General features: G+C 46.2%; 1 protein-coding gene across 1 annotated transcript; it reads left to right on the top strand.

Moving 5' to 3' along the window:
• Nucleotides 1-4682: 4682 nt before the first annotated feature.
• On the top strand, nt 4683-5604 carry LOC103698696 (TPD1 protein homolog 1-like). Its single transcript, XM_026801684.2, has one exon. The coding sequence runs from the start codon at nt 4906-4908 to the stop codon at nt 5302-5304; it is 399 nt and encodes a 132-aa protein (XP_026657485.1). The 5' UTR covers nt 4683-4905; the 3' UTR covers nt 5305-5604.
• Nucleotides 5605-11931: the final 6327 nt, after the last annotated feature.

Genomic DNA, 11931 nt, shown 5'->3' with positions numbered 1-11931 from the left:
GATTAGGACTTCGAATTCAAATTAGAGTCCTAATTAGATTAGGACTAGAATTAAATAAATCCTAATGGGATTAGGACTTCTTAAGTCCCAATTAATTATTAATCTAATGAATCAAGATGACTCCTAATTAGATTAGGATTGAAGGGTTCAATTGAGTCATTACTCATCAAGTTCTAATTGGATTAGGACTTACCTAGATTAAAACCCAAATTGGTTCACCCTTGGTCCAAACCTAATTAGATTAGGACCTAACCAAGAGTGACCTTCCTAATCCTCCTTAGAGGAGGATTAGGTTAACCATGAAGGAGGGGCACACGCCCCTCCTCCTTTTCCTTGCTTGGTGCGGCAAAGAAGAGGGGCCGGCGCCCCTCTTGGAATTTAATCAAGGAGCTCCGACAAAGTAGGAGCTCCACATGCTATTTAAGAGGAGGCGTGGGGCTGACCTAGGGCATTCATTGAAGCCCTCTCCCTCTCCAATTCGTGGCCCCCTCTCCTCCCCTTTCCTTGGTTCAGCCGCAAGCAAAGGAAGAAAAAGAAAGGTGGCCTCTTCATCCTCCCTTCTTCCTTCCAACGCAGGGAAAAGAAAGAAGGCTGCAGGGGCTTTGATCTTCTTCCTCTCTTCATCCTTCTTCTTCCTCCTCCCAAGCACAATCAAGGATTGATTAAAAGGGAGGACATCAGCCATCAAAGTTATCTCTGCAAGGGAGCTAGCACCCCGGGGAGATAGAAAGCTTGGATCGGTTCCTGCTTCGTGTGGATACCCGTAGAGGCCGGGCACTTGAACGGCTTAAAGCAAGCCTTCATCCAAAAACCACGATCATCAGTTTGCGGTGATCATCTACCCGCACAAGGTGAAGATCTGATCTTCTAATATTTTTAAAAAGGTTTTTAATCCTTATCTATCTATGAACGGTTTTAAACAACGTTCATGCGATGAACGGTTGATCCCGTGCATGCCTCTTCCGCTGCATCTGAAATTTTTGAAATTTTTCTGCGGCATGGGCGGGTATTCTAACACAATCAAGAGTTGATTGAAAGGGAGGTGATCAGCCATCAAAAATATATCTCTGCAAGGGAGCTAGCACCCCGGGGAGATTGGAACGTTTGGATCGGTTCCTGCTTCATATGGATACCCGTAGAGGCCGGACACTTGAACGGCTTCAAGCGAACCTTCATCCAAAACCACGATCATCAGTTTGCGGTGATCATCTACCCGCAAAAGGTAAAGATCTGATCTTCTAATGTTATTTAAAAGTTTTTAATCCTTATCTATCTACGAACGGTTTTAAACAACGTTCATGCGATGAACGGTTGATCCCGCGCATGCCTCTTCCGCTGCATCTGAAATTTTTGAAATTTTTCTGCGGCATGGGCGGGTTCTCAACAATTATAACTTATCCAAATCAATACCAAAATGGATTAGCTAGTCCCTATAACAAGTTGAACTATTTCATTATGAATATAAAGCTACATCATTGCCAAGCTATAAAATGTTTTTGTCGAAATCAGACATATGTCATGTTCAAATTGATGGTCTTCCACCATGAGATTTACCAAGGAGGCTGCAACCGTGCTGGATATTTTTTAATTTTTATAAACAAATTATTGAATTTATAAATGTTGGCAAATGCTCCTAAAGCATTTATAAAGATGCTGTCCTCATTAGCCAAGGTATATTTTTAAAAATTAAAGTTAAAAATATTATTTTACTAATCAATTATTTTTTATATTTATTTTTATAATTTTTAAAATCTCTTTAACTCAATCATCAGCCTAGCTGTGAATTATATTTATTTCTTTATTCTTTTGTCTCTACATGAATGATTTTAAAAAAATATTGTCCTAAAGCATGAATTGGAACTATAAAGTTGTCACGTTAAAAAAGCAATGATAAATAATTATATTAAAAATATAGATTATATAAAAAAATCAAATTTTTATTGAAAATTTGACCTGTGATTGGTACATTGCTCAAGATATTCATTGGTTCATTGAGGGAACCAAACTTTAAGAACTTTTAGAAAAATCTTAAAATAAACTATTTTCTGAAAAATTGAAAGGAAAATAGCCATCATCGTCTCACGTGCACCCCATGTTCCGATGGCGGCTATGACATACCCGCCCCCTTCGCGCCGCACGTGTCACAGAGAGGCATCATAACCTCCCGTACGGAGAGAGCCCACTCGGCCACTCACTCCGTCCGCGATGGCGCTTATCGTAAATATCTCCAATTTCGGTGCTAGAGTTGGCCCCTCGGTAAAACGCGCTTCAACTCCAATCGCCTCAACCCCGAGACCCGCCGACCACCGAAACAATAGGGGTACTTTTGTAAATAAATCCAAACCTAGCCCTTCTCCGTAAAGACCCATGAAAGGGTATTTCCGTAATATGATAAACACTCAACCCCAATTCCTAGTCCCTTCCGAATTAAAACCCGAGCCATGTAAACAAAACCGTACCGGTTTTGCCAGTTTAAACTCAACCCGCCGCATATAAAAATATGTTTCGTGGGGTAGGTCTCCTTCCACCCAGCCCAAAGCATTGTCTACCCCCGAATCGGAAACCGATACGAGATCGAGAGAGAGAGAGAGAGAGAGAGAGAGAGCGCCTAGTCTTTCCGATCTCTGGCACGCGTCGCGACGGCGATTATTCGGCCCTTTCCTACCCCAGGTTCGATCTCCAACCTCCCAAAACCCTTCTTTCCTCCTCTTCTTCTTGGTTTTTCGAGCTCGGAATCGATCTCTGGGGATCTCGGAGATCAGTTTGATACCCGTTCATTGCCGTTTTGGTGCTCCATCGAGCTCTCTCTGGATCCCTCCTCCTCTTCCCCACCGTTCTCTAGCCATGGAGATCTCGCGTTTCACGAGACTGCTCGCGGTCTTGGGGACAAGACCGGGCGGGGGAGTTGTACGGAGGAGGTGGCGGCGCGCTTGCCGAGGCGGTAGCCGAGATTAGGAAGACTTCGGCGACGGGCTGGGGGTTCTCCTCGATCGAAGCAAAGCTCGGTTTCCTTTTCAGAGATTAGGGTTCTGGCTTCGATCAGATGCGGTCGATGTCCACTGCCTGTCCATCGATCTGGCTCTCCCCTCGATGCTTCGGAGTCAAAACCCCACTTGTACCAAACAAAAAAAAAAAACAAAAAACCCCTCCATCCTTTGCTTTAATGGCTCTTAGAGAAGTACTGATCTATAGTGGTCTTTGGTGCAGCCGCCTTCTCATTTTCTTCTTCTTCCTCCCTCGAAGGGCCATGGCGTCGGAGCTCGGGAGCTCGAACGGAGTCTAGGGTTTCGCGCACCAAGCTAGAGTTAGGGTTCAGGCCGCCGGAGAATCAACGATGACAACAGCTCTCTCGAGGCGGCGGGTAGTTGCGATTACGGCGGTGGCGTCGCTGGCGGTTTTCGTTCTCCTCAACTTTTACTCTGGTTTGTAGTCGTACATCGAACCAGACCTTTTTTTCTTTTTTTAAAGAAAAAATAATTTTTTTGGGAGACGCCACATCCTAGTTCTCTCGTTTTTTATTAGTTGTTATTAATCTTTCGCATATTCTCCTGTTTCTCTTTTCTGGACACCTAAACCCCACCCAATTTTTAAATATTTTAATACATTATTATCCTCTTCCTTTTTGTCTTTATTGCAGCACTAAATCATAATAAAAGGGAATAATTGACAAAAAATTTCTTTTCTTTAAATTGATTTCTCAGGTTATGGACAGCGATTCGACGGTCCGATAAATGGGAGATTCCAAATATTCCGTTCCGTTTCGGTTTCGTTTCGCAATCGCAAGCTGCTGCTTCTTGAACCAGAAGGTAACGAACTTCATCCAAATTCCTATTCCACGGTCTTGACTAGGTCCCGGTGCAGCTCTCTGCATGTTCTCGTAGTGGTCCCGCACGTGTGGGGCCCGCGTGGTGATCGGGGGTACGATCGCCCCACGGCACGACGTCGCCTGGCGCGGAACGACCTCCTGTGACGACTAGGAGAAGAAGATCATGGAGGCTCCTTCCGTATTCAAATTATACACTCACCCTTTTTCCACCCAACTGCCCACTGACACGGGGGCCCTACCTCACCTGGTTCCAGGTTTCAGTGAGTGGGTGTGGGCGGAGGTTTTAGGGATTGTGTGCGAGTAGTAGTTATTGGTCTGGGTTTTATATGGGTGGTGTCGTGGAATCTCTACGTTCCGATGCTTCTGCTCTCTGACCTTCCTGTCGTCTGTCTTCTTTCGTGATCACGTCCCTTTCTGGTGGTGGTCGGAGTGTATATGGTCACCATCCGGTTAGAGGAGAACCGTTTCCTTTTGGTCTTGTAGCAAAGGATGTTAAAGTCTAGATAAAATCTTCCACTGTGTACAGCCTCCAGCTACCTTTTCCGAGCTGTATTTTCTAAATTTATTCACTGAAATGTTTTCAATTTACTTCCGGTCGTCCCGTTACTATTAGTCCCACATAGATAAGCCATTATTTCTTTTCTAAAGAATATTCTCTCTCACTGTTCTGTGTCTGCGGGTTGTATCTGAGCTGTTTCTAGTTTCTCATTTATTTAAACTAAAAAAAAAAAAAGCTAATATGTACGTATTACAATTGCGGAAACTTTTTATTGGAAAAGCACAGAAGCTGCGTTATTTTAACTTTTTGTCTTGGATTGTCGTTTCATCTGCGTAAAAGTAGGCAATTGTTTATAGTTTTTTGGACCCTTGCGGTCGCAAGCTTAAAACGTGGTCCAGCTTAATAAGCTGGAGAACCAGCAGCATACCCGGGGTTCGTTTAGATCTCTATAATAAGAGAAAGCAAGAAAGAAAGCTCCAACCGAGGGAGACAGGTTATGGTAGTTAAAGGATGGATAATATAAAATGCGGAGAGGAGGATGAATTAATTATCAGAAACAAGAATACGAGTTATAATATATATGTGCCTTGTCTTGTGCTTGGTCGCAGGGGGGGATCCATCGCAGACGGAGCGGGTGGGGGAGGAGTGCAGCAGGGACGATATCATGGTGCACCAGGGGGCGACGGCGCCGCTGCCGAACGGGATCCCGACGTACACGGTGGAGGTGCTGAACGTGTGCTCGGGGAAGAGTTGCAGCATCGGACGCATCCACCTCAGCTGCGGGTGGTTCAGCTCGGCCCGCCTCATCAACCCCCGCGTGTTCCGCCGCCTCCGCTACAATGACTGCCTTCTCAACGACGGCCGCGCCCTCCCCGCTGGCTCCTCCGTGTCCTTCCAGTACGCCAACTCATTCCGCTTCCCCCTCGCTGTCTCCTCCGCCACCTGCCTCCACTCCTCTTACCCTCCACGGTCCCCTTAATCTCTCTCTTTGTCGATCTCTTTTGGTTGTCACATGTATGCTAAATGGAATCACGGGTGAGGTACTCAAGGGTGGGTATAGCGTTTATAAGTGTAGTTAATGAGCTTGGATTGATGGGGACAAGGGTCACGTGTATATATACAGGAAATGTTTTGTTAACACGGGTGGGTTGCACTGAGAGATTGGATTGTCTTTTTGGTTTTTTTTACACTTGGTTGGGATAACTCATTTTTCTTGCTTATACCAGAGCGATCAGCACAGTTGAATTGCTTGTTATGATGAGTTGCTTTCTTATTATTAATTTCTACTTTTTCTGGTGCGTCTCGGTGGATGGTCCTCCTTTGTGCTGGGGACTATTTAATGATATCCAAAGGTACGATATAATGGCTGATGTTTGTGGTGCAATGTACATGCTTTTTTTTCCTCTTACTTTTGTTTTTATTTAGTCTTCTGAAAATTGAACGGTCGTGTCCTTTTTGTATATAACTACCGTCTAATATGAAATGTGTGCGTATGAGGCCGCAAAAAAATAAAAAAATAAAAACACCTATATGTTTGGGGGACCTTGGGGATTGCGCAACCACGGTGATTGTAGTCCAGGGTTTAGGTCCATGTGTTTGCTTTCTATACAGCGAATATTAAGTAGAGCGTTTGCTTGGTAGCAGCAGCCCACTTTCATAGCATGTAGGCAGCCTTTTAATGTGTTCTTTTTCATTTGTTTGTGATGTGGCCTGAAATGAATTAGCTGATCAGGAGATGACATGTGGCACAGGAGAGGTTCAATTTCACTTGCACTCAAATTTGTCGGTGGTTGATCCGGATAAAAATAGCATGGATAGCTTCCCACTCAGTCATAGATTCTAGATTCTGAATTCAATAGAACAAGGACTTTTCATCTATAAAAGTAGGTTCAAAGTACTAGATATGCAAAGGAGAATACCTCTACTCTTTACTCTAGTTTTTTCTGCTTCGTTGCTATCATCTCCTGCTATTCCCCATAGCTCTTTTTAATTTAGGCATCGAAAGGCCCTCTAACGGAGTAGATCCGGCAACCTTCAAACTTTTCCCTCTTCTCGTGTGCTAGGCAACAGACTACTGCCTTCTTAGAGAATGGACTAGTCAAGTGCCTTTCGATCACCAAATCAGGTTTTAAGGGCAATAGATTAGCATTGTCAGGGGGCAACAATGAGTGTGACCAAAAACGATAAAATCTATATAGAACAACCAGACCAACAGTAGTAGCCAAGTGATGTAGGACACCTAGTCCGAGTCTCCTAATTCTCACGATCCAAATCCTCAGCTTGCTCTAGTGACTCCGCATCATGTAGTCAGTATATCGGTCGAGTAGTTTAATTTGTTTATCTAGCAAGTGCATACCCTATCTATGATAGTGCAGAACCTACTTTCGATGGACAACCCATCAAGCCAACCTAGGTTTACCTACCACTTACTCATGAGGTTTCCAGTTGGACATGGTCTAGGGGAAGTCCGTGCGGCTAGGTATTGGCTCGTCGGTACTATGTGGCTTCTTTCTAAGGAAAGAAGCTATGGAAGCACTCCAAATTCAAGGCTTTAATATCGTGACGAGCAAACATAGAAGCGAGGGGAGCTAGCCGAGGATCTCCTCCAAGTTTCTCTCAATGAAGCGAACTCGAGCATGAATGTGCAGATCGAGGCCAATCTCGATGAAGCTACTAAAGCCCAACTGATGGATTTCCTCCAACCCAAAGTCGATGTCTTCACCTAATCAGCCTTTGATATGTCAGGTATAATCTCTGAAGTGATTGTTCATAGGTTAAGTGTAGACCTAGCATTCAGACTAGTTCAGCAAAAGAAGAGGAATTGTGTTCCTAGGATGAAATATGTCGCTTACGAGGAGGTAGACAAGCTCCTTGCAGCCGGCTTCATCCAAGAAATCTCCTACACCAACTAGTTAGCAAACGTAATCCTCGTGAAAAAGGCCAAAGGATAGTGGTGCATGTATATAGATTCCACTGGCCACAATAAAGCCTGTCCTAGGGATAGCTTCCCGCTGCTGAAGATCAAACAGCTCGTCAACACGACATCAGGGTCTAGATGCTTAGTTTTATGGATAACTTCTCGGGCTACAATAAAATATAGATGGCATCCGAAGATGAAGAAAAAACCTCCTTCATCATTGATAAAGGGCTATACTATTACGAGATCATGTCGTTCGAGCTAAAGAATGCTGGAGCCACTTTCCAGTGCTTGGTTAACAAGATCTTCAAGGAGTAGATCAGTCGCAACATAGAGGTCTACGTTGAGGACATACTGGTAAACAGCAATGAGTCCGAGCAGTATGTGACCGACGTACAGGAGATGTTCACAACATTGAGAATGTAATGCATGAAACCTAATCTAAGCAAATGCACTTTCAAAGTCACCACGGGAAAATTTCTCAGGTTCATGTTCGCTTAGCATAGCATTGAAGTTAGTCCATAAAAGATTTGCACAGTGATGAAATGATCCCATTGAAGACAAAAAAGGAGGTCCAAAACTTGGCAGGCCGGATCACAGCATTAAGCAAGTTCATGGAGACATTGACAGAGAAGTGCTTACCTTTCTTTAAAATGCTGAGGTAGATCAAAGACTTTCAATAGTCTAAGGAGTGCCTGATCGCCTTTGACCAACTCAAGCAATACCTCCTCACCCAGCCAAGTCCACGATATATGCTTTGCTCTACCTTGTAGTATCTTCTTTCATTGCAAGCTCAGTCCTCATCTACGAAGAAGATAGAGTACAGAGGCCTATCAATTATGTGAGCCAAGTCCTCCGAGGTGCCAAGATAAGGTATCCAATCTTGAAAAGGTGGCTTATGCCCTTGTCACCTTGGCTAGAAGACTTCGGCCCTACTTTTAGGCCCATACCATCGTCGTACTGATTGACCAACCATTGAGAAAAGTTATGAAGAAGATAGGCATGTTGGGAAGGTTAACCAAATGGGAAGTCAAGCTTGGAAAGTTTGACATTTCTACCAACCCTGACCAGCCATTAAAGCTCAAGCAATGACCAACTTCCTTGTGGAGCGTAAAATTCCTAAAGATGCGGAGGTTAGCATGGAACTAGAAGAGCGTAGGCCGAAAGATTACTGGATTTTCCATGTGGACGGGTCCCCCAACCCAAATAGAAGTGTAGTAAAGCTAATCTTTACCAGCGCCGATGGAGTTATGGCAGAGTATGCCTTTCATTTTGACTCTTGAAGGCTCTCAACAACTTTCAATTGGTTGTCGGTCAAGTTCGAGGAGTGTTGCCTCGCTATGTAGCCCAGGAGGGAAGAATGAATTGGGCTTTTTAAAATTTATGAACTATAAATGCAGCGGAACAATAACTTTCTAATGTGTATGTGATGTGCAATACTAGAATAAACGGCAACCAAAGTAATAAATGAAATACATAATGCAAACAGTCAAAAAACCACAAGTATAAGATATTTATAGTAGTTTAGTGCCAAATTCAACACTCATATCCACTACACTAATCGTCCGTAAATGATTACAATGTCGAATACTACTGACCAAATAACTCTAGCTCCTTCTAAGTGAGTCACTCATTTATCAGGCACAAGCAAGCTTTACCCACTTCGTTTCAAGGTATAGATCAAGGTTTTCCAAATTTCACCACAATCAAAACTTGTCCCCACAAATACAAAGAGATACAATGACAAAAATAGTGAATATAGAATTAATACAATAAAAATTTCTTATTGAGCAGAAATAAAACCAATTAAAGCTCTTTAGAATCATTGGTAGAAAGCCTTTTGATGTGCACTTTAGTTGGGAATACTTAATGAATGCTCCTGAAGTGGTTGTTAAAATTGAATTGAATGCTTCTCACCCAATGAAGGCTCTTCTTGCTTTGAATGCTTTTTCTCTTGATTTTCCTCCTTGTTTTGCTCTTTTGGGAAGCCTATTTATGAAGAGAAGTTGTTGGAAAGTGATTACTAGCAGTTGATGACCGTTGGAGAGTGGTTAGAAGCCATTAAATGTTATTCATCCATGCTAAGAAACTAGCCATTATGGCTTGCCAAAATAGAGAGGTCGACTCCTGAAGAGACTAGAAATTCTATCTTTCTTTCTTGCTAGTGTCACAATAGGGACTGTTGAGGGAATACGGCTTTCCCCCCAGCAATATAGTAACCCCGCCTCCAAAAGGCCGCGTAGCCGCCGACCTTGGACGATTGAGGTCGGCGTCCGACCTCGGAACGACCGACCTCGAGACCTCCGACCCGGAGAATTTCCGACCCCAGAGACCTATCCTTGTCGACCCCCTACTGCGGCCGTACCCCTCCGAGGTCCGGTTCACTCAACAATTAATACGAATCTCCGGCTTACTCAACAATTAATGCAAATCTCCAGCTTACTCAACAATTAATGCGCATGGCTCCTGTTATCTACGGACCTACGGCTCTCCACGGCAAACCAACTCAGCGGAGTCCAGTCAACAGTGATAAGTCTCTGATCTCGGCCTTACCTCCGACATCAACGCAATGATTCACCCGATCCTGCACCAGTCCAAGCAACATGCCGAGCCGTACGACGGTCTCGCCCCATCACATCACAGGTAAACCGACCTCCCCTATAAAAGGGAACCCTTGCTTCTCAAAGGGGGGGAGGAGAAAAAAACTAAAAAGAGACTGTTCTTCTCTTTCTTCTTAAAACACAGATTGCCTCCCCTCTGACTTAAGCATCGGAGGGCCGGCGCCGGAAAACCCGGCCACCGGCTTTTCTGCAGGCACCCCGACGGAGGACGCCGCCCGCCGACGGACCGCCACTCCCCTGTGTCCACCTGCTGCTCCCCCTCCTCGACTGACGACCGCTCCCGGGTCCAATTTCCAGCAACAGTTGGCGCTAGAGGAAGGGCCCGAGTCGCGATCATGAAGCTGAGAAGTAAGGGAGACTCCAATATCTCCCGGCGTCCCCCACAGAGTCCTGGACACTCCGTCCAGAATTCGCCTACTCCGGTTGACCCGGTTCCCCAGGTCCAGCCGGAGCAATTCAATGCTTTGGTGCAGCAAGTTCAGGCCCTGGCCGCCGTCGTTCAAGGCCTGCGGCGCGAGGAGGCCTTACCAACGCTTCCCCCGCAGGCCCAGGTCTTGCCGGAGTTCCCTCCCAACGGCCCGATTCTCCCAGGCCAGAACCTTCATGGCTCCTCCAGGGCCAACAACGAAGGGCGGGCCTCCTCTCAGAGAGAGCTGCCCGAGGAAGGTCTCAACGGAAGACCTCAACCCTCTAAAGCTGAATCAGCCCAAGACCACCGTGAGCCGGAGCAAATCACGGTGACGATTCCACGGGTCGGGGAGCTCGACAGGAAAGTCGAACATTTGGAGCGCCAGATCGAAGCGCTCCGCAGCAGGAAGACAAGACAAGAGGGGGATTTTGAATTCACCACCAAGTCCCCCTTCTCCCGCCAGATCGAAGATGAGCCGGTCCCTGCGAGGTTCAAGATGCCTCAAGTGGAGCCCTACAACGGAATCACAGATCCCCTCGACCACTTGGAGAGCTACCGAGCTCTCATGGCCCTACAAGGATCCTCGGAGGCCGTACTTTGTAAGGCCTTCCCGGCAACCCTCCGAGGGACGGCTCGGCTTTGGTTTTCTGGGCTAAAACCAAGCACGGTATCTTCCTTCGAGCAACTCGGCAGGTAGTTTGCTACCAATTTTGCTGCCAGCCGACGCCAACGGCGGACGTCGGATTCCCTCCTAGATATCAAGCAGAAGGAGGAGAAATCCCTCAAGGAGTACCTAGACCGCTTTACCGCCGCCACGTGGGAAGTCCGCGAGCTCTACTAGTCAATAGCCATGTCGGCTCTAAAGACTGGGGCCCGCTCTTATCGATTCCTCTTCTCCATCGAGAAGAGCTTCCCGGCCGACTTCACCGAGATGCTGGCCCGAGCTCGAAAGTACGCTAAGGCCGAGGAGGCAATCGCCTCCAGGTGGGGTGCGATCGAGCCCGCCTCAAGGAAGCAGAAGAAACGCCGCGAGGAACGCGGCCGACAAAGAAGCCGATCCCCCCATCGAGAGAAGAACCTCCCCCGACTGAGGAGCCCGCCTCGGCAGCGGGGACAGCCACAACGAAGGACCCCACCTCGACCAAGGTCCCCACCATGGCCTCGAGCGTACCCAGGGAGGTACGAGAATTACACACCCATCAATGCACCCCGGGCCGAGATTCTGATGGAAATTGAAGGCCGGGACTTTTTCCGACCTCCACCTCCCATGCGGGATACGGGATTCCCACGCAATCCCAGGAAGTTGTCACGACCCCCGCCCCGTTCCCGGCGGGCCGTCGCGACGGTCCTAGGGTGCGGGTAGGCATAAGGCCACCAGCCACCACGTAGAACCCTACTACCTATCAATCATCCATAAATTCTGAAAAATTTTGGCATGATGCATGCACAAAATGATCACCTTTCCTATGGTGACCTGTCAGGATTATCTCAATACATATAACACACTACCTGTCAGAGCAGTAATCACATAATCTGTCACATAATAAACCTGGACAATATATAGCAATACATTATCACAGGCACACAACTGATCTGCACACACATATATATATACATGCTTCCCAATCCATCCATGGTCAAACCCATATCCACAACAGG

This window comes from Phoenix dactylifera, unplaced genomic scaffold (assembly GCF_009389715.1).
Source record: "Phoenix dactylifera cultivar Barhee BC4 unplaced genomic scaffold, palm_55x_up_171113_PBpolish2nd_filt_p 000245F, whole genome shotgun sequence".
Classification (NCBI taxonomy): domain Eukaryota; kingdom Viridiplantae; phylum Streptophyta; class Magnoliopsida; order Arecales; family Arecaceae; genus Phoenix; species Phoenix dactylifera.
This window is presented reverse-complemented; position numbering and strand designations above follow the sequence as displayed.